Source organism: Aulonocara stuartgranti (genome assembly GCF_965226115.1).
Source record: "Aulonocara stuartgranti genome assembly, chromosome: 22".
In the NCBI taxonomy this organism is placed as follows: Eukaryota; Metazoa; Chordata; class Actinopteri; order Cichliformes; family Cichlidae; genus Aulonocara; species Aulonocara stuartgranti.
The window spans coordinates 32,912,908-32,935,479 of record NC_138957.1 but is presented as its reverse complement, the minus strand read 5'-3'; the positions used below and the strand labels follow the sequence as shown (position 1 = coordinate 32,935,479).

Genomic DNA, 22,572 nt, shown 5'->3' with positions numbered 1-22,572 from the left:
ACTCAAAACTGGATTATAGATGGCAGACAGTTGGTGTCGTAAACCACCCTCTGTTCAAAGACGTTCGCTCACAGTGAACGTAAATGGCTTCTTTCACTCCTCTTTCAAACCATCTGTCCTCTCTGTCCAAAATGTGAACATTGGCATCCCATTTCACCGAAACAATAACATAGCGCACAGTGTGACGTCAAAAAAGGCACACACATTTTGACGCTGCGCTTGTCTGGAGGAACTGAGTTTTCGAAAATCTCCACCCTGGCAGGAGGTTTTAAAAATCTCAGTTTTCAGTGACCAAAAACGCCATTTACGTGTGGACGAAAGGTGCAAAAATATGGGTTTTCAAAAATACCCGGGTACATGTGGATGTGTGGACAAAGCCTAAGGCTTTTCGTTTAAAAACGCATCCTTTTCTCTCCGTTTTGGCCTCCCATCCGCACTGAGATGGCGTTTTCACAGATGGAAAACACAGCGTTTTGAAAACACATACATTTCAAAAGGGTGCTTTCCGTGGCAGTGTGGACAGCGAAAATGGAGACTTTCTAAAACGATGACGCATGATGCAGTCATGTGATCAATTAAACTAAGGCTACGTTCACACTGCAGGCAAAGCGCATCAAATCCGATTTTTTTTTACCCTATGCCACCCATATCCGATCATGGTATGACAGTGTGAACGGCACAAATCCGATATTTTCAAATCCGATTTGGGTCACTTTCGTATGTGGTACTGAATCCGATACATATCTGATGTTTTAGAAAGCGACTGCTGTTTGAACGGTCATGTCGCATTAAATCCGTCTTTTACGTCACTGACACAAGACAGACGCCAATTATCAGCGCCGGGGAAGCGCCCGAGAAGACATCGCGAACGCTTCCTGGCCATCCCGTGTAGATGTTAGTGAAACTGTTGGGAAGACAACGTGAACATTTTATTTGTACTGCATAATCTGCAGATTCTGACAGAAATCTGCAACTATCCTTTGAAGCACCGCTCCTCTCTAAAACAGCAATAAGGATCATTATTAGGTTATCTACATTATTATGTAAATAACAAAATAACTTAAAGCAAAATTTGGGAAACGTAAAGTCCGAAGTCTTTCTATTAAGGGCCATCAGTCAAACAATATTGTTTGCTTTGGGTCTAAACAGAGCGCGTTGTGTATGACATCTTCTTTTGCGCATGCGGGCCGCATCGAGCGTTCACACTAGAGCACGTTTGCTGTCGCATTTTATTTGTAGTGTGAACAAGCAGACAAAAAAATTGGATTTGATCAAAACATCGGAATTGAGCATTAAGACCTGCGGTGTGAACGTAGTCTAAGATAGCGGAGGGCATTATACAGCAGTGGTTTTGTTTGCTCTCAATTTTGACAGCCTATTAAAGATTAATATCAGTCTGTACATGCTCCAGATAGCTTTTCTTCAAATTCTTTAACTTTCACTCGCTTTTGCAACTTTGTACTTTTGTGTTACTTGCAGCAACAACTGTACCTCATTGTTATTCCATTTAAAAAACTTGGTGCTTTTCCTCAACATTTTGCTGCGACGTTTCAAAGAGCCGGAAAGTAAATAAGCGGCAGACAGAAATGAGGCAGGTCAAATCATCTTGGGTTTCACATATGAGCAGTACTGGAACGTCAGCGTTTTCGGCTGTTTCAATGTGGACGCACAACTCTGTGAAAATGACTGAAAACGCTACTGTGGACGCGGAGCGTTTTCACACACGAAAACGCCTTTCAAATCTATCCGGGCTACTATTAAAAACCAAAACAAACAAACAAACAAACAAATAAAAAAAAACATTAAAAGTCACAAAAACCTACAAGGGCACTTAACACCACACACAGTCAAACAAAATACACAAAAAAGTATTAAACAGAAAAAAAAGTATACAATCCTAGTAATTTGCACCCCCACAGGTGAACTGCTGCCTGAGCCAAATGTAGTTGTTGTGATATTTGATCCCAGCGCACTCCAAAAAGGAATGTAGAATAGTTCTGTGGCGACTGAAACAAGTCAAACATCGCTGTAAACAACCATCAAAACGCACGGGAAGGGATCACGAAAGCCCGACTACTTGGGCACAACAATTATAAACCGTCTCACAAAATAAAACTGTAGACAGGACAAGATAGCAGTTCCTTAAAGGAACCTGCTGCAGGCTTTCCCTCATCCTGACACATATCTTTATATGCTTCTTTATATTTTGCTGGGCAAATTTGGTTACCAGGAACAGTAATTTCTTGACAAATGTGCAATCATACAGGTGTGGTGAAAAGTTTAGATTCACTCCTTATGGGTATGAGTGTTATGGGAATTTGGGTTTTTAATGATTTAGCTAAACTGTTTTTTTTTTTTTTTACCTGAATGGTATGATTGTACAGTATTGTATCTTTAATGACTTTAAAAAGCAAGAATTGGGTGCACACGTTTTTAATTTACTGAGGAGAACAAATGGCTATATGGCAGCTGTGTCACTGACAACTGACAATCTAAATGTTCTTGCTTAACAATGACTGTAAAAAAAATCAACATTGATCAGAAACTTTTATTCCTCGTTTATGCAAACAGATTGAAAATTGGAATTATTTCAAATATACAGTTATGTTGTTTAAAAATGTTCAGTATAAATGAGTTTTTAGCTTCAGCCTAAACTGAAAATGTATACACAATCTGAAGACAAATAAAACAAAGCTCAAAATCAAGATCTTTTTTTTATTTTTTGTTTTTTATTATTTCAATTCAATTCAATTCAATTTTATTTATACCGCCAAATCACAACAAAAGTCGCCTCAAGGCGCTTCAGAGAAAAACCCAACAATCATATGACCCCCTATGAGCAAGCACTTTGGCGACAGTGGGAAGGAAAAACTCCCTTTGAACAGGAAGAAACCTCCGGCAGAACCAGGCTCAGGGAGGGGCGGCCATCTGCTGCGACCGGTTGGTAATTTGTTGGTATTTGTTGGTAATAATTTCATGTGGTCTTTAGTGAACAGTTCCACAAGTTCTTGTTACTCTTCTGGGCTTTTAAATAAAGTGAGTAATCTTCTTTGTAACGCCACCATTTGTCAGGTAAACTTTAGCATACACATGAAAACATCCTAGAGAAGATATTTGGTCTTCTCAATGGGGCCTTACTTTTGAAAATTCTGACAATCATTTTGTCAAGTCTTGGATTTCCATTATTCATTAACCCCAGGACATTGTCAGCACCTCTCCACTTTTCCCGGAGTTCATTGTATACTGTCACAGTGAGATCTTCCATGTTCTCCAAGGAGATTTCAAGATTTTGGGACACAATTTTAGCCCAGATCTTTTCGGTAAGCCTCTGTATAACTTCTTCAGCTGGACGCCATTTCTTCAACCCCTTTATGTTGCTCATTGCGTGCATAACCAGATCTCTGGCAAAGCGTTCCACAAGTTCTCTGTACTCGTCTCGGTTTTTAGATAAAGTGAGTATTCTTTTGGGTAATGCCAGCAGATGTCTGGTGAATGTTGGGACAGTAATATCATCCTCAAGCTCTTCCTTCAGACTTGAAATCAAATGTTTTTCCTTGCACTTATGCACTTTACAAAGATTGGTGAAAATGGCTTTCGCAATACTGGGCAGCTTCTTTGGACATAGATCCAAATGTTTTCCCTCAATTTCAGGCCAGATTTTCTCCATCAGACAATAACAGTTGGGAATCCTTGTGGAGTCTTTGTGTTTAGAGGAGACTTTCTCTAAGGCCCGTGAAACTACCAACTGAGTAAGTGCATAAACAAACATTTTTTCTGCAGACACATCATCAGATGCCAGACTGATGACAGAAGAAGAACCAACTTCTGACTCATGTACAGCTGGAATCACAGGCTTTTCCACGGGACAAGCTTCTATTTTGTCCCAGTGTTTTGTATCAGCTGTGGGCTTTTTCTTCATACAGCTTTTCTTTGGTTCTGCTGTGGCTTGGGATTGTGTGTCCACATGCTGAAGACATTTGCCGGCCTCTGTCTTCAGTTCTGCAGTATCTGTTTTTTTATTATCACCGCAGTTGTCTACAGATATTTCTTTCAGGATGCTGTCTTTTCCTCCTTTTGCCTCCGTTTCCTTGCATTTATCAACGTCTGACTCATATGCAGCTGGCATTGCAGGCTTTTTCATGGGACAAGCTTCTATTTTGTCCCAGTCTTTTGTATCAGCTGTGGACTTTTTCTTCATACAGCTCTTTCTTGGTTCTGCTGTGGCTGTGGTTTGGGATTGTGTGTCCACATGCTGAAGACTTGCACTGGCCTCTGTCTCCAGTTCCGGAGTTTCTGTTTTTTTATTATCAACACAGTTGTCTACAGATATTTCTGTTACCATGTCTTCCTTTGCTCGTGTTACCCCTGTTTGCTCATGGGAATCGGTGTCCACTGACTCAAGACACTCCTCTGACTGTGTGGACACAGGAGCTCCCTTCTCCATGGTTGTCTCTGTTGCATCCACTAACATGGAGCAAAGTTTCAACATGTCCTGTAACAAAGTGGAAGGCAGCTTAGAGTTGCAGTACTCTGGGTTTGACTGCAGAGATCTCCACTGTGGTACAATTGTACCAAAAAAGTACTCGCTTAAGCACTTCCATGTTTCCACTGAGGAGTAACTGTGTGGAGTTGTCATGTTGAAGGTTGTATTTCTACTTCTTTGACTCTGAATTGGAGAAGTGGAAACAAATTGCTGGGGGGTTGATGTTGTGGCAGGTATGTCTGCTCTTTGTGAACTAAATGTGTTTAAATGTTGCTCGCTGTTCTGATGCATGAATGCGCTCTGAACTAAATCGCAGGTGTTTATGGAGTTCTGGAGTTCTATTTATAGGCTCGTGTCCTGTAGGCCACGCCCACTGCCCTTTGATAATTGCCAAGCCCCGCCCACACCGAATGACTGTTGCCTAGCGAACGCTAGATGATAGTAGCACGGATGGGCACAGCCAATGTGACGTCATCCAGTGTTCTTTGATCAAAGAGAAGTAAGTGTTGGCTTTCTTGCTGCTCAGCAATTGAAAACAAAGAACCTTGAAATGTGTTTTTAGCTAAACTTTGACACAGCTGCAGGACATTAATAATAATGAGAAGCTACTTAATAATATATATATATATATATATATATGTATATATATATATATATATATGTATGTATATATATATATATATATATATATATATATATATGTATGTGTATGTATATATATATATATATATATATATATATATATATATATATATATATATATATATATATATGTGTGTGTATATATATATATATATATATATATATATATGTGTGTGTATATATATATATATATATATATATATGTGTGTGTATATATATATATATATATATATATATATATATATATATATATATATATATATATACATACACATATATATATATATATATATATATATATATATACATACACATATATATATATATACATATATATATATACACACATATATATACATATATATACATATAGTAGCTTCTCATTATTATTAATGTCCTGCAATAAATAGATAAATACAAAGAGGTTTTTTAAAAGTGTGTAAGAGCCAAAGCGAATCTTTATGTTTTGTTTATTTATTGTGGTTGTACAGGTGTTTGGATTTTCCTGCACCTCAGGTGATCGCGTGTTATTTACGTGACACAGGCGTACTCATCAGGGAGGAGGTGTTTCTGATCGGGTGTTCACCCACTATTTTCACAACAGTGATGTGTATATATGTGTGTTGTGGGTGCACAAGTATGCATATATGTCTGTAAATTGTATATCTTTTGACGTATTACTGGGGTTAAATAAATAAAAATTACATGCATTATGTAATGTAATTGTAATGAATTTCTGAGGGAAGAAAAAGTGTTGACTATTAATTTGACTATTAATTACTAAATAGTGGAAAGGGGGTGGGATTAAATAAGCTTATGCTTCTTCCTAGTCCTTTTGAACATGTAAGTTACTTATAAATATTGTTGCTTTGTTTTCCTTTTGTTTGTTTGCCTCTTTTTTTCCCTGTTGTTTTTATTTAAACATGTTTAAAATAAAGATTCAATACAAATACAAATGCTCACAAACGATGTAAGTTAATACATGCGCTATTTGTTTTGATTGAAAGCAAATGTTTATTGTTTAAGTTTTAAATAAATACGTGAAACACAAGTGGGACTTAGTATGGCTTATTGGAGACGCGTCACAGTACAGAAACAAACTCAGCCGGCAGCGGCTTTATTTGTGGATAGAAGTCGCAACAATGGGTTAAGATATTTTCAAGATTTAAATTTTATTGCAGTCCGTGCGTCTGTGATGTCTGGGCGGGCGATGCTTGGACCGACGCGGGACAGCAGCTCCTCAAACTGGGCGAGGGACAGACGGTGGTACCGCTGAAAGTGGCCGTCAGTCAGACGCATCTCCTGGAGCAAGTGGTGAAACTCACCAAACTGCTCACACTCGTGGAGGACCTGATGGACCCAGGTACGGTCAGGACGTCCTTTACGCCGCTGCTCTGCTCTCCACAGTAAATAGAGAAGGGAGACTCTCTCTTCAAACGCTAGATCGACAGCTGCCATCTTGCAAACATACCGTCTGGCACTACTTCCTCCCACATTTCTGGTTCACGCACGTGAAAATTGCATATTTTAAAGTGCGACCAGTTCGCTTTGAATGCGCTTCAAGATGCGAATGTGCAAGCGACCAGCTAGGGGCGTGTGGCGCTTTTTGGTCGCTTCTATTGCGTCCGGTGTGAACACACCGTTAGTTTCTTTTAAATTGTGAACAATAGATTTCTGGTAAAGAATGAAAAGAAAACAAAATTGTAAAAGCCCTTTCATGCTAACTTAGAAGAAACTTGGAGCCTAAATAATATTTCGGGGCGGGGGGGATTGGTATGAAGGTTATATTTTTCACTTTCTGGAGAAAAATTACTGACACAATTTCGGACCATCTGCTCAAGCCCAACAATAACAAGCATTGCCCTGGTGATTGAGGATCAGATTGTCCTCAATGACGTCTGTGATTTGGGGCAATTGTGGCTCAAGAGTTGGGAGTTCGCCTTGTAATCGTAAGGTTGCCGGTTCGAGCCCCGGCTTGGACAGTCTCGGTCGTTGTGTCCTTGGGCAAGACACTTCACCCGTTGCCTACTGGTGGTGGTCAGAGGGCCCGGTGGCGCCAGTGTCCGGCAGCCTCGCCTCTGTCAGTGCGCCCCAGGGTGGCTGTGGCTACAATGTAGCTTGCCATCACCAGTGTGTGAATGTGTGTGTGGATGACTGGATATGTAAAGCGCTTTGGGGTCCTTAGGGACTAGTAAAGCGCTATATAAATACAGGCCATTTACCATTTCCCTAATGCAGTTGCACTTTTGCTTGGACTCATCTATGCACTTAACCTGGACTATCTAAAGGACTTAAGGTACACTTTTGAAGTAATTCAAAAGGTGTTCGTGGGTCTTGGTACTCAGTGCTCTGCCTGGGGTTCATGCTTTAAAGAATAATTTGCTGAAACAGTGGGCAGAAAAGTGTTCATGATAACAAAATCTGTTCTCATGCTGGTTTTTTTTAAGTAACCCAGTGCTATGATTTGACCATGATTTGGTCAATAAAGTCATCTTAAAAGTCACTGCATACACTTCAGTAATTATTTAATTTATTTCTTTTTATATTCATACTAGAAAAAAAAGCAATATCTGACTAATATTTCATATTATCAGTTCCATTGATATCGTACAGATAAGAATATTGGTAACAGCATTGTTTGTTTCTGTGGGTATGTTCTTGGTATCTTAGCAGTTCTTGTCATTACCGCTTGATTATAGTACACCTGAACTATCCAGTGCTGGCTCTGCACTTAGGATGTATCATGATTTAATAGTTAGTTAGTTTTTATTTTCATGTGCTATGAAACAAGTGTGTGTTTGACTTTACATGTTTGAACCTTAGGGGTGACACAGCACTTTGTATTGCTAGAAAAACTTTTTAATTGTGGACCCTTTGCTGTCAACTATTTTAATGTTTGATATTGGCAGACCTTAAAGAGATCATAGTTTTGTTTTATGTATGGTAATGTTCAAAGTCTTTGGCCCCTCCACATATCTTTATATTTTGCTGGGCAAATTTGGTTACCAGGAACAGTAATTTCTTGACAAATGTGCAGTCATACAGGTGTGGTGAAAAGTTTAGATTCACTCCTTATGGGTATGAGTGTTATGGGAATTTGGGTTTTTAATGATTTAGCTGAACTGTTTTTTGTTTTTTTTACCTGAATGGTATGATTGTACAGTATTGTATCTTTAATGACTTTAAAAAGCAAGAATTGGGTGCACACGTTTTTAATTTACTGAGGAGAACAAACAGCTATATGGCAGCTGTGTCACTGACAACTGACAATCTAAATGTTCTTGCTTAACAATGACTGTAAAAAAAATCAACATTGATCAGAAACTTTTATTCCTCATTTATGCAAACAGATTGAAAATTGGACTTATTTCAAATATACAGTTATGTTGTTTAAAAATGTTCAGTATAAATGAGTTTTTAGCTTCAGCCTAAACTGAAAATGTATACACAATCTGAAGACAAATAAAACAAAGCTCAAAATCAAGATCTTTTTTAAATTTTTTGTTTTTTATTATTTCAATTCAATTCAATTCAATTTTATTTATACCGCCAAATCACAACAAAAGTCGCCTCAAGGCGCTTCAGAGAAAAACCCAACAATCATATGACCCCCTATGAGCAAGCACTTTGGCGACAGTGGGAAGGAAAAACTCCCTTTGAACAGGAAGAAACCTCCGGCAGAACCAGGCTCAGGGAGGGGCGGCCATCTGCTGCGACCGGTTGGTAATTTGTTGGTATTTGTTGGTAATAATTTCATGTGGTCTTTAGTGAACAGTTCCACAAGTTCTTGTTACTCTTCTGGGCTTTTAAATAAAGTGAGTAATCTTCTTTGTAACGCCACCATTTGTCAGGTAAACTTTAGCATACACATGAAAACATCCTAGAGAAGATATTTGGTCTTCTCAATGGGGCCTTACTTTTGAAAATTCTGACAATCATTTTGTCAAGTCTTGGATTTCCATTATTCATTAACCCCAGGACATTGTCAGCACCTCTCCACTTTTCCCGGAGTTCATTGTATACTGTCACAGTGAGATCTTCCATGTTCTCCAAGGAGATTTCAAGATTTTGGGACACAATTTTAGCCCAGATCTTTTCGGTAAGCCTCTGTATAACTTCTTCAGCTGGACGCCATTTCTTCAACCCCTTTATGTTGCTCATTGCGTGCATAACCAGATCTCTGGCAAAGCGTTCCACAAGTTCTCTGTACTCGTCTCGGTTTTTAGATAAAGTGAGTATTCTTTTGGGTAATGCCAGCAGATGTCTGGTGAATGTTGGGACAGTAATATCATCCTCAAGCTCTTCCTTCAGACTTGAAATCAAATGTTTTTCCTTGCACTTATGCACTTTACAAAGATTGGTGAAAATGGCTTTCGCCATACTGGGCAGCCTCTTTGGACATAGATCCAAATGTTTTCCCTCAATTTCAGGCCAGATTTTCTCCATCAGACAATAACAGTTGGGAATCCTTGTGGAGTCTTTGTGTTTAGAGGAGACTTTCTCTAAGGCCCGTGAAACTACCAACTGAGTAAGTGCATAAACAAACATTTTTTCTGCAGACACATCATCAGATGCCAGACTGATGACAGAAGAAGAACCAACTTCTGACTCATGTACAGCTGGAATCACAGGCTTTTCCACGGGACAAGCTTCTATTTTGTCCCAGTGTTTTGTATCAGCTGTGGGCTTTTTCTTCATACAGCTTTTCTTTGGTTCTGCTGTGGCTTGGGATTGTGTGTCCACATGCTGAAGACATTTGCCGGCCTCTGTCTTCAGTTCTGCAGTATCTGTTTTTTTATTATCACCGCAGTTGTCTACAGATATTTCTTTCAGGATGCTGTCTTTTCCTCCTTTTGCCTCCGTTTCCTTGCATTTATCAACGTCTGACTCATATGCAGCTGGCATTGCAGGCTTTTTCATGGGACAAGCTTCTATTTTGTCCCAGTCTTTTGTATCAGCTGTGGACTTTTTCTTCATACAGCTCTTTCTTGGTTCTGCTGTGGCTGTGGTTTGGGATTGTGTGTCCACATGCTGAAGACTTGCACTGGCCTCTGTCTCCAGTTCCGGAGTTTCTGTTTTTTTATTATCAACACAGTTGTCTACAGATATTTCTGTTACCATGTCTTCCTTTGCTCGTGTTACCCCTGTTTGCTCATGGGAATCGGTGTCCACTGACTCAAGACACTCCTCTGACTGTGTGGACACAGGAGCTCCCTTCTCCATGGTTGTCTCTGTTGCATCCACTAACATGGAGCAAAGTTTCAACATGTCCTGTAACAAAGTGGAAGGCAGCTTAGAGTTGCAGTACTCTGGGTTTGACTGCAGAGATCTCCACTGTGGTACAATTGTACCAAAAAAGTACTCGCTTAAGGACTCCCATGTTTCCACTGAGGAGTAACTGTGTGGAGTTGTCATGTTGAAGGTTGTATTTCTACTTCTTTGACTCTGAATTGGAGAAGTGGAAACAAATTGCTGGGGGGTTGATGTTGTGGCAGGTATGTCTGCTCTTTGTGAACTAAATGTGTTTAAATGTTGCTCGCTGTTCTGATGCATGAATGCGCTCTGAACTAAATCGCAGGTGTTTATGGAGTTCTGGAGTTCTATTTATAGGCTCGTGTCCTGTAGGCCACGCCCACTGCCCTTTGATAATTGCCAAGCCCCGCCCACACCGAATGACTGTTGCCTAGCAACCGCTAGATGATAGTAGCACGGATGGGCACAGCCACTGTGACGTCATCCAGTGTTCTTTGATCAAAGAGAAGTAAGTGTTGGCTTTCTTGCTGCTCAGCAATTGATAACAAAGAACCTTGAAATGTGTTTTTAGCTAAACTTTGACACAGCTGCAGCACATTAATAATAATGAGAAGCTACTTAATAATATATATATATATATGTATATATACATATATGTATATATATATATATATATACATACATATATATATATATATATACATATATATACATATAGTAGCTTCTCATTATTATTAATGTCCTGCAATAAATAGATAAATACAAAGAGGTTTTTTAAAAGTGTATAAGAGCCAAAGTGAATCTTTATGTTTTGTTTATTTATTGTGGTGGTACAGGTGTTTGGATTTTCCTGCACCTCAGGTGATCGCGTGTTATTTACGTGACACAGGCGTACTCATCAGGGAGGAGGTGTTTCTGATCGGGTGTTCACCCACTATTTTCACAACAGTGATGTGTATATATGTGTGTTGTGGGTGCACAAGTATGCATATATGTCTGTAAATTGTATATCTTTTGACGTATTACTGGGGTTAAATAAATAAAAATTACATGCATTATGTAATGTAATTGTAATGAATTTCTGAGGGAAGAAAAAGTGTTGACTATTAATTTGACTATTAATTACTAAATAGTGGAAAGGGGGTGGGATTAAATAAGCTTATGCTTCTTCCTAGTCCTTTTGAACATGTAAGTTACTTATAAATATTGTTGCTTTGTTTTCCTTTTGTTTGTTTGTCTCTTTTTTTCCCTGTTGTTTTTATTTAAACATGTTTAAAATAAAGATTCAATATAAATACAAATGCTCACAAATGATGTAAGTTAATACATGCGCTATTTGTTTTGATTGAAAGCAAATGTTTATTGTTTAAGTTTTAAATAAATACGTGAAACACAAGTGGGACTTAGTATGGCTTATTGGAGACGCGTCACAGTACAGAAACAAACTCAGCCGGCAGCGGCTTTATTTGTGGATAGAAGTCGCAACAATGGGTTAAGATATTTTCAAGATTTAAATTTAATTGCAGTCCGTGCGTCTGTGATGTCTGGGCGGGCGATGCTTGGACCGACGCGGGACAGCAGCTCCTCAAACTGGGCGAGGGACAGACGGTGGTACCGCTGAAAGTGGCCGTCAGCCAGACGCATCTCCTGGAGCAAGTGGTGAAACTCACCAAACTGCTCACACTCGTGGAGGACCTGATGGACCCAGGTACGGTCAGGACGTCCTTTACGCCGCTGCTCTGCTCTCCACAGTAAATAGAGAAGGGAGACTCTCTCTTCAAACGCTAGATCGACAGCTGCCATCTTGCAAACATACCGTCTGGCACTACTTCCTCCCACATTTCTGGTTCACGCACGTGAAAATTGCATATTTTAAAGTGCGACCAGTTCGCTTTGAATGCGCTTCAAGATGCGAATGTGCAAGCGACCAGCTAGGGGCGTGTGGCGCTTTTTGGTCGCTTCTATTGCGTCCGGTGTGAACACACCGTTAGTTTCTTTTAAATTGTGAACAATAGATTTCTGGTAAAGAATGAAAAGAAAACAAAATTGTAAAAGCCCTTTCATGCTAACTTAGAAGAAACTTGGAGCCTAAATAATATTTCGGGGCGGGGGGGATTGGTATGAAGGTTATATTTTTCACTTTCTGGAGAAAAATTACTGACACAATTTCGGACCATCTGCTCAAGCCCAACAATAACAAGCATTGCCCTGGTGATTGAGGATCAGATTGTCCTCAATGACGTCTGTAATTTCCCTAATGCAGTTGCACTTTTACTTGGACTCATCTATGCACTTAACCTGGACTATCTTTTTTTTTTTTTTTTTTTTTTTGCCTGTCCCATTTGGTTCTTTAGCCATCAGAATTGTTGTCTGAAGACCAACAAGGATACCCAATGGATTTACTTTGCCAAATGGATCATCGTGGCATTGCCGTATTGGTCCATTTGGTCGATCTTTGTTTTTATTATTTATTATATTTTATTTTCAGATGTTACAGACGGGACAGACATGAGTGAGGGATAGGAAAGGGAGAAAGAAAGAGGAAGGAAAGGAAAAAACAGAAGGGGAGAGGGACAGTGAGAAAGGGGGGGAGAAAAAAAATAAAAATCTCCTGGATCACCTGTTGAGAGAAAAATAGAAAACAAGCAAAAAAAACAAAGCAACATACTAAACACAACACCATCGCATTAATCTAGCTAAGTGTAAACAGCAGTAAATACTAAATATTCAATGTTGTTGTGCAGCACGCAGGACAGATGTGCTTCGAAGTAGCGGCCAAGAAAGGTGTAATTTGGGTCTACGAGCAGTGAACACCCGTGTGCATACCTGTGTGGATCAGCGCACTTGTATTCCAAAGGTTTCTCCATGTAACGATCTGCTAGGGAGTGTGGGGGGGCCACAGCCCCGTCCTCCAGGGTGTGAAGCGGGTATGGAGGAGATCAAAACTCCAGACATCCAGAGGCCCCCAGAACACAAGAGACCATGGAAGACCAACAGAGGGGCAGCCGCGCCACTGTTCCAGTAAGAGCTGAGGAGAGTCCCAGATGAGGGTTCACTCAGCAGCCGCGGAGCAGAAGCTAACCTGGACTATCTAAAGGACTTAAGGTACACTTTTGAAGTAATTCAAAAAGTGTTCGTGGGTCTTGGTACTCAGTGCTCTGCCTGGGGTTCATGCTTTAAAGAATAATTTGCTGAAACAGTGGGCAGAAAAGTGTTCATGATAACAAAATCTGTTCTCATGCTGTTTTTTTTAAGTAACCCAGTGCTATGATTTGACCATGATTTGGTCAATAAAGTCATCTTAAAAGTCACTGCATACACTTCAGTAATTATTTAATTTATTTCTTTTTATATTCATACTAGAAAAAAAAGCAATATCTGACTAATATTTCATATTATCAGTTCCATTGATATCGTACAGATAAGAATATTGGTAACAGCATTGTTTGTTTCTGTGGGTATGTTCTTGGTATCTTAGCAGTTCTTGTCATTACCGCTTGATTATAGTACACCTGAACTATCCAGTGCTGGCTCTGCACTTAGGATGTATCATGATTTAATAGTTAGTTAGTTTTTATTTTCATGTGCTATGAAACAAGTGTGTGTTTGACTTTACATGTTTGAACCTTAGGGGTGACACAGCACTTTGTATTGCTAGAAAAACTTTTTAATTGTGGACCCTTTGCTGTCAACTATTTTAATGTTTGATATTGGCAGACCTTAAAGAGATCATAGTTTTGTTTTATGTATGGTAATGTTCAAAGTCTTTGGCCCCTCCACATATCTTTATATTTTGCTGGGCAAATTTGGTTACCAGGAACAGTAATTTCTTGACAAATGTGCAGTCATACAGGTGTGGTGAAAAGTTTAGATTCACTCCTTATGGGTATGAGTGTTATGGGAATTTGGGTTTTTAATGATTTAGCTGAACTGTTTTTTTTTTTTTTTTACCTGAATGGTATGATTGTACAGTATTGTATCTTTAATGACTTTAAAAAGCAAGAATTGGGTGCACACGTTTTTAATTTACTGAGGAGAACAAATGGCTATATGGCAGCTGTGTCACTGACAACTGACAATCTAAATGTTCTTGCTTAACAATGACTGTAAAAAAATCAACATTGATCAGAAACTTTTATTCCTCGTTTATGCAAACAGATTGAAAATTGGACTTATTTCAAATATACAGTTATGTTGTTTAAAAATGTTCAGTATAAATGAGTTTTTAGCTTCAGCCTAAACTGAAAATGTATACACAATCTGAAGACAAATAAAACAAAGCTCAAAATCAAGATCTTTTTTAAATTTTTTGTTTTTTATTATTTCAATTCAATTCAATTTTATTTATATAGCGCCAAATCACAACAAAAGTCGCCTCAAGGCGCTTCAGAGAAAAACCCAACAATCATATGACCCCCTATGAGCAAGCACTTTGGCGACAGTGGGAAGGAAAAACTCCCTTTGAACAGGAAGAAACCTCCGGCAGAACCAGGCTCAGGGAGGGGCGGCCATCTGCTGCGACCGGTTGGTAATTTGTTGGTATTTGTTGGTAATAATTTCATGTGGTCTTTAGTGAACAGTTCCACAAGTTCTTGTTACTCTTCTGGGCTTTTAAATAAAGTGAGTAAACTTCTTTGTAACGCCACCATGTGTCAGGTAAACTTTAGCATACACATGAAAACATCCTAGAGAAGATATTTGGTCTCTTCAATGGTGCATTTCTTATGAAACTTTTGACAATCTCTTTGTCAACATTTCGGTGGCCAATTTTCATTAACTGCATGACAGTGTTTGGATATTTCCACTTTTCCTGGAGTTCATTGTATACTGCCACGCTGACCTCTTCAATGTCCTCCAAGGAGATTTTAAGCTTTTGGGACACAATTTTACCCCAGACTTTTTGGGCAAGCCTCTGTTTAATGGCTTCATCAGCCCCTAGAGGCAATTTCCCTGCTTCATTTGTATTGCTCATTGCGTGCATAACCAGATCTCTGGCAAAGCGTTCCACAAGTTCTCTGTACTCGTCTCGGTTTTTAGATAAAGTGAGTATTCTTTTGGGTAATGCCAGCAGATGTCTGGTGAATGTTGGGACAGTAATATCATCCTCAAGCTCTTCCTTCAGACTTGAAATCAAATGTTTTTCCTTGCACTTATGCACTTTACAGAGATTGGTGAAAATGGCTTTCGCCATACTGGGCAGCCTCTTTGGACATAGATCCAAATGTTTTCCCTCAATTTCAGGCCAGATTTTCTCCATCAGACAATAACAGTTGGGAATCCTTGTGGAGTCTTTGTGTTTAGAGGAGACTTTCTCTAAGGCCCGTGAAACTACCAACTGAGTAAGTGCATAAACAAACATTTTTTCTGCAGACACATCATCAGATGCCAGACTGATGACAGAAGAAGAACCAACTTCTGACTCATGTACAGCTGGAATCACAGGCTTTTCCACGGGACAAGCTTCTATTTTGTCCCAGTGTTTTGTATCAGCTGTGGGCTTTTTCTTCATACAGCTTTTCTTTGGTTCTGCTGTGGCTTGGGATTGTGTGTCCACATGCTGAAGACATTTGCCGGCCTCTGTCTTCAGTTCTGCAGCATCTGTTTTTTTATTATCACTGCAGTTGTCTACAGATATTTCTTTCAGGATGCTGTCTTTTCCTCCTTTTGCCTCCGTTTCCTTGCATTTATCAACGTCTGACTCATATGCAGCTGGCATTGCAGGCTTTTTCATGGGACAAGCTTCTATTTTGTCCCAGTCTTTTGTATCAGCTGTGGACTTTTTCTTCATACAGCTCTTTCTTGGTTCTGCTGTGGCTGTGGTTTGGGATTGTGTGTCCACATGCTGAAGACTTGCACTGGCCTCTGTCTCCAGTTCCGGAGTTTCTGTTTTTTTATTATCAACACAGTTGTCTACAGATATTTCTGTTACCATGTCTTCCTTTGCTCGTGTTACCCCTGTTTGCTCATGGGAATCGGTGTCCACTGACTCAAGACACTCCTCTGACTGTGTGGACACAGGAGCTCCCTTCTCCATGGTTGTCTCTGTTGCATCCACTAACATGGAGCAAAGTTTCAACATGTCCTGTAACAAAGCGGAAGGCAGCTTAGAGTTGCAGTACTCTGGGTTTGACTGCAGAGATCTCCACTGTGGTACAATTGTACCAAAAAAGTAGTCGCTTAAGGACTCCCATGTTTCCACTGAGGAGTAACTGTGTGGAGTTGTCATGTTGAAGGTTGTATTTCTACTTCTTTGACCCTGAATTGGAGAAGTGGAAACAAATTGCTGGGGAGTTGATGTTGTGGCAGGTATGTCTGCTCTTTGTGAACTAAATGTGTTTAAATGTTGCTCGCTGTTCTGATGCATGAATGCGCTCTGAACTAAATCGCAGGTGTTTATGGAGTTCTGGAGTTCTATTTATAGGCTCGGGTCCTGTAGGCCCCGCCCACTGCCCTTTGATAATTGCCAAGCCCCCCCCACATCGAATGACTGTTGCCTAGCAACCGCTAGATGATAGTAGCACGGATGGGCACAGCCAATGTGACGTCATCCAGTGTTCTTTGATCAAAGAGAAGTTTTTCAAAGTAAGTGTTGGCTTTCTTGCCGCTCAGCAATTGATAACAAAGAACCTTGAAATGTGTTTTTAGCTAAACTTTGACACAGCTGCAGGACATTAATAATAATGAGAAGCTACTTAATAATAATAATAATACATGCGCTATTTGTTTTGATTGAAAGCAAATGTTTATTGTTTAAGTTTTAAATAAATACGTGAAACACAAGTGGGACTTAGTATGGCTTATTGGAGACGCGTCACAGTACAGAAACAAACTCAGCCGGCAGCGGCTTTATTTGTGGATAGAAGTCGCAACAATGGGTTAAGATATTTTCAAGATTTAAATTTTATTGCAGGCCGGCGTCTGTGCGTCTGTGATGTCTGGGCGGGCGATGCTTGGACCGACGCGGGACAGCAGCTCCTCAAACTGGGCGAGGGACAGACGGTGGTACCGCTGAAAGTGGCCGTCAGCCAGACGCATCTCCTGGAGCAAGTGGTGAAACTCACCAAACTGCTCACACTCGTGGAGGACCTGATGGACCCAGGTACGGTCAGGACGTCCTTTACGCCGCTGCTCTGCTCTCCACAGTAAATAGAGAAGGGAGACTCTCTCTTCAAACGCTAGATCGACAGCTGCCATCTTGCAAACATACCGTCTGGCACTACTTCCTCCCACATTTCTGGTTCACGCACGTGAAAATTGCATATTTTAAAGTGCGACCAGTTCGCTTTGAATGCGCTTCAAGATGCGAATGTGCAAGCGACCAGCTAGGGGCGTGCGGCGCTTTTTGGTCGCTTCTATTGCGTCCGGTGTGAACACACCGTTAGTTTCTTTTAAATTGTGAACAATAGATTTCTGGTAAAGAATGAAAAGAAAACAAAATTGTAAAAGCCCTTTCATGCTAACTTAGAAGAAACTTGGAGCCTAAATAATATTTCGGGGCGGGGGGGATTGGTATGAAGGTTATATTTTTCACTTTCTGGAGAAAAATTACTGACACAATTTCGGACCATCTGCTCAAGCCCAACAATAACAAGCATTGCCCTGGTGATTGAGGATCAGATTGTCCTCAATGACGTCTGTAATTTCCCTAATGCAGTTGCACTTTTGCTTGGACTCATCTATGCACTTAACCTGGACTATCTTTTTTTTTTTTTTTTTTTTTTTGCCTGTCCCATTTGGTTCTTTAGCCATCAGAATTGTTGTCTGAAGACCAACAAGGATACCCAATGGATTTACTTTGCCAAATGGATCATCGTGGCATTGCCGTATTGGTCCATTTGGTCGATCTTTGTTTTTATTATTTATTATATTTTATTTTCAGATGTTACAGACGGGACAGACATGAGTGAGGGATAGGAAAGGGAGAAAGAAAGAGGAAGGAAAGGAAAAACAGAAGGGGAGAGGGACAGTGAGAAAGGGGGGAGAAAAAAAATAAAAATCTCCTGGATCACCTGTTGAGAGAAAAATAGAAAACAAGCAAAAAAAACAAAGCAACATACTAAACACAACACCATCGCATTAATCTAGCTAAGTGTAAATGTAACCCAGTGTTAATTTGGTTATCTGATATTGTGTGATATTCAGTATATATGTATATACCTATATTGGGTGTTATAAAATGTTCTTCAATGATTTTGAGTTCTTTTTTTATTGCTATTGGTTTGCGGCTGCTTTACGACAGTCGACTGTGGTAGTACATCCTAGCGGGAGGGGCTATGAGCTCACGTGGCTTGTAGCTGTGCCAGAGAGCAAGCTGGGGTGAGCTAGCGGGGAATATCGCCTTCTGCAGTAGCCTTGAAAAGGACTATTGTTCGTTCTCCTGCCAGACGCCTCGCTGCTGTGCTGCCTCGCTGCTGTGCTGCCTTACTGGTGCCATTAAAGGACAAGCGGCCGCCATCCCTTCATCCATCCGGACCTTGATTATTTGGACCGAAGTACTCACACACACGCCCGCACTCAGTGCCATACACTCTCTTTATTTTGCTGGCCAGCTAATATCATTTGTTTTTTTTGTTTTGTTTTGTTTGCATTCACAAAGACTATCCAAAGACATTTTGGTTATTGTCAAATAGACACTCTCTGATTACGGACTGAGGAGGTTGTGGTGTTACAACCCCAGGACTGAGAAAAGGGACTCTTTACATAATATATTCACTTGTCTCCTGGTTAGGAAAAGTGACTATTGATGGAAATATTTTTCTTCTTCTTGTCTTTGTTTACATTGTATCCCAGAGAAGTTTTAAGTTGTTCAGGTTGAAACATTTGCATTCAAAGTCGGTTAAGTTTCCTTTGATATATCAGTGTCAAGCTGATGTTTAAGAGGGTATGTTAAGGACAGATGTGCTCCAGTCCATCAATCCTTTAAAGTGCTGGACACCGATGGTAAATTGCCATCAGACCCTAAATAAATTGTCCTCTGCTGTTATCCATATTGCTTCACTCATTCTTTGGTGAGTAGACGTATTGGTTACAACTAAGAGTAGTAGGAAAAAAATTGGCGCCCGAACAGGGACTGGAGCGCATCACTAACTTTATCCTGAAGCACATGCACAGACATCTGTGAATTCATCTACTGCTTTGCAGAGAGAGACAATGGAGTTTTGTGACAGGTATGGTTTTGATCCAGAGTACACTGTTTTGTTAAAAGGGGCTAAAGCCGAGATTAAACTACAAGAGGTGCAAAGAGCATTCGCTTTGCTGGATCACGTTGTCAAAATTCAACAAATAGATAGTCTCCCTGACACTATTTTGTGTCAGTTCATGGAGTGCATTACCCCAATGCTCTTAGATGGAGAACATTCAGCAGATGGGGAGTGTTGGGAGGTTATTCAGATAGATGAGTACTGTCCTCAGGGACCTGACAGTTTTCACCTGGCGCATGATGTGGTCCCCCTCGCTCGAGCAATTGATGATGTGACTGCTAGTTTCAGAGAACAAGTAAACGAACTGGCATTAGCATATAATGTGAGCCCCATGACTTTAAATCAGGCTGCAGTGAGCCACATGTGTGGGAAAAATGATACATATAAGGGGTTAGCTACCTCAACTCCTGCCTTGGGAGTTAAAACTCAGTCCACACCAGGTCCCAGGTCAACTGCCGCCTGTGATGATGGCCATGTGCCCAAGGCTAAACAGGCACTTGATGCGGACTCCCTGCTTGTTGATCCTTTGCCAGCGGAGGTTCAGAGAGTCATTGTGGAGCACATTGTAAAACATGACTCGCCCATGCACACTCCCTCTGGTTTTGAGCTCCGCTCATTTTCAGGAAACTCTCCAAAACCCCCTAATGAGGTAGAGTACAGGGTATGGCGACTTAGAGCTAAACAGGTACTAAATGACTCTACCCTTTCCGAAGGGCAGCAGCGCCGTGTTTTCCTCGATAGCTTGGCTAGCCCTGCTTTGAATGTGGCCCTTTCTATTGGGTCTCAAGCATCACCAAAAGACTATCTCGATGAGCTTGACAAGGCTTATGGCAATGTCACTGGAGGTGAAGAGCTGTATATCCAGTACCTAGAGACTCATCAGAATAGTGGAGAAAAGGCATCTGATTACTTGCGCCGACTCCAGACGTTGCTGCAGGAGGTAGTTGACGGTAATGGCATACCTAGAAGTGATTTTGATGTTCAGCTACTAAAGCAGTTCCTCAGAGGTTGCTGGGATGACTCTCTAATTGCCACTCTGCATCTAAAAGAAATAGTGGGATCTGCACATCATGTTATTCCCACTTTCTCAGAGCTGCTTTTTAAAATCAGAACGCATGAGAAAGAGAGTCAATTAAAAGAAATGCGCAGGAGACATTACATGAGCGGCACCTCAACTAAAGTGCAGGCTCGAACACTCGTAGCCACAGATGACGGCAGGCCTTCTGGCACCCTCCCACAGCGCTGGATGTTTGTACCAGAGAGCAACTGGAGGAAAAGAAAAAAAAAAGAGGAGTGGAGGAAGTATGTTCGCCCCCTTGTACATGCTTATAACTGTACAAAACATGACGCAACTGGAGAAGCGCCCTTCCTTCTGATGTTTGGTAGAGAGCCACGGCTTCCGATGACACTTGCATTGCTCAATAACTTTTTCCTGTCATTACAACAACAGATTGCTGGGTTAGTGCAATCTCTGTCGGGTGATAGTGACGGGGACGTCACACTTTAAGCAGGGGTGGATGTAACCCAGTGTTAATTTGGTTATCTGATATTGTGTGATATTCAGTATATATGTATATACCTATATTGGGTGTTATAAAATGTTCTTCAATGATTTTGAGTTTTTTTTTATTGCTATTGGTTTGCGGCTGCTTTACGACAGTCGACTGTGGTAGTACATCCTAGCGGGAGGGGCTATGAGCTCACGTGGCTTGTAGCTGTGCCAGAGAGCAAGCTGGGGTGAGCTAGCGGGGAATATCGCCTTCTGCAGTAGCCTTGAAAAGGACTATTGTTCGTTCTCCTGCCAGACGCCTCGCTGCTGTGCTGCCTCGCTGCTGTGCTGCCTTACTGGTGCCATTAAAGGACAAGCGGCCGCCATCCCTTCATCCATCCGGACCTTGATTATTTGGACCGAAGTACTCACACACACGCCCGCACTCAGTGCCATACACTCTCTTTATTTTGCTGGCCAGCTAATATCATTTGTTTTTTTTGTTTTGTTTTGTTTGCATTCACAAAGACTATCCAAAGACATTTTGGTTATTGTCAAATAGACACTCTCTGATTACGGACTGAGGAGGTTGTGGTGTTACAACCCCAGGACTGAGAAAAGGGACTCTTTACATAATATATTCACTTGTCTCCTGGTTAGGAAAAGTGACTATTGATGGAAATATTTTTCTTCTTCTTGTCTTTGTTTACATTGTATCCCAGAGAAGTTTTAAGTTGTTCAGGTTGAAACATTTGCATTCAAAGTCGGTTAAGTTTCCTTTGATATATCAGTGTCAAGCTGATGTTTAAGAGGGTATGTTAAGGACAGATGTGCTCCAGTCCATCAATCCTTTAAAGTGCTGGACACCGATGGTAAATTGCCATCAGACCCTAAATAAATTGTCCTCTGCTGTTATCCATATTGCTTCACTCATTCTTTGGTGAGTAGACGTATTGGTTACATAAACAGCAGTAAATACTAAATATTCAATGTTGTTGTGCAGCACGCAGGACAGATGTGCTTCGAAGTAGCGGCCAAGAAAGGTGTAATTTGGGTCTACGAGCAGTGAACACCCGTGTGCATACCTGTGTGGATCAGCGCACTTGTATTCCAAAGGTTTCTCCATGTAACGATCTGCTAGGGAGTGTGGGGGGGCCACAGCCCCGTCCTCCAGGGTGTGAAGCGGGTATGGAGGAGATCAAAACTCCAGACATCCAGAGGCCCCCAGAACACAAGAGACCATGGAAGACCAACAGAGGGGCAGCCGCGCCACTGTTCCAGTAAGAGCTGAGGAGAGTCCCAGATGAGGGTTCACTCAGCAGCCGCGGAGCAGAAGCTAACCTGGACTATCTAAAGGACTTAAGGTACACTTTTGAAGTAATTCAAAAGGTGTTCGTGGGTCTTGGTACTCAGTGCTCTGCCTGGGGTTCATGCTTTAAAGAATAATTTGCTGAAACAGTGGGCAGAAAAGTGTTCATGATAACAAAATCTGTTCTCATGCTGTT

At 40.7% G+C, this 22,572-nt stretch overlaps 1 protein-coding gene and 1 long non-coding RNA gene across 2 annotated transcripts in view; both read left to right on the top strand.

Moving 5' to 3' along the window:
• The window catches only part of LOC309699266, a 348,161-nt gene that overhangs the window by 37,197 nt on the left and 288,392 nt on the right, over positions 1–22,572 (top strand). The gene's annotated exons all lie outside the window — the stretch shown is intronic.
• LOC309699197 (uncharacterized protein) lies at positions 17,735–21,986 on the top strand. The gene is made up of 2 exons (XM_082522109.1): positions 17,735–21,131; positions 21,268–21,986. The coding sequence occupies exon 1, from the start codon at positions 19,529–19,531 to the stop codon at positions 21,083–21,085; it is 1,557 nt and encodes a 518-aa protein (XP_082378235.1). The 5' UTR covers positions 17,735–19,528; the 3' UTR covers positions 21,086–21,131; positions 21,268–21,986.

Coding starts and splice junctions, on each gene's coding strand:
- LOC309699197 (XM_082522109.1), top strand. CDS start 19,529: ATGGAGTTTTGTGACAGGTATGGTTTTGATCCAGAGTACACTGTTTTG.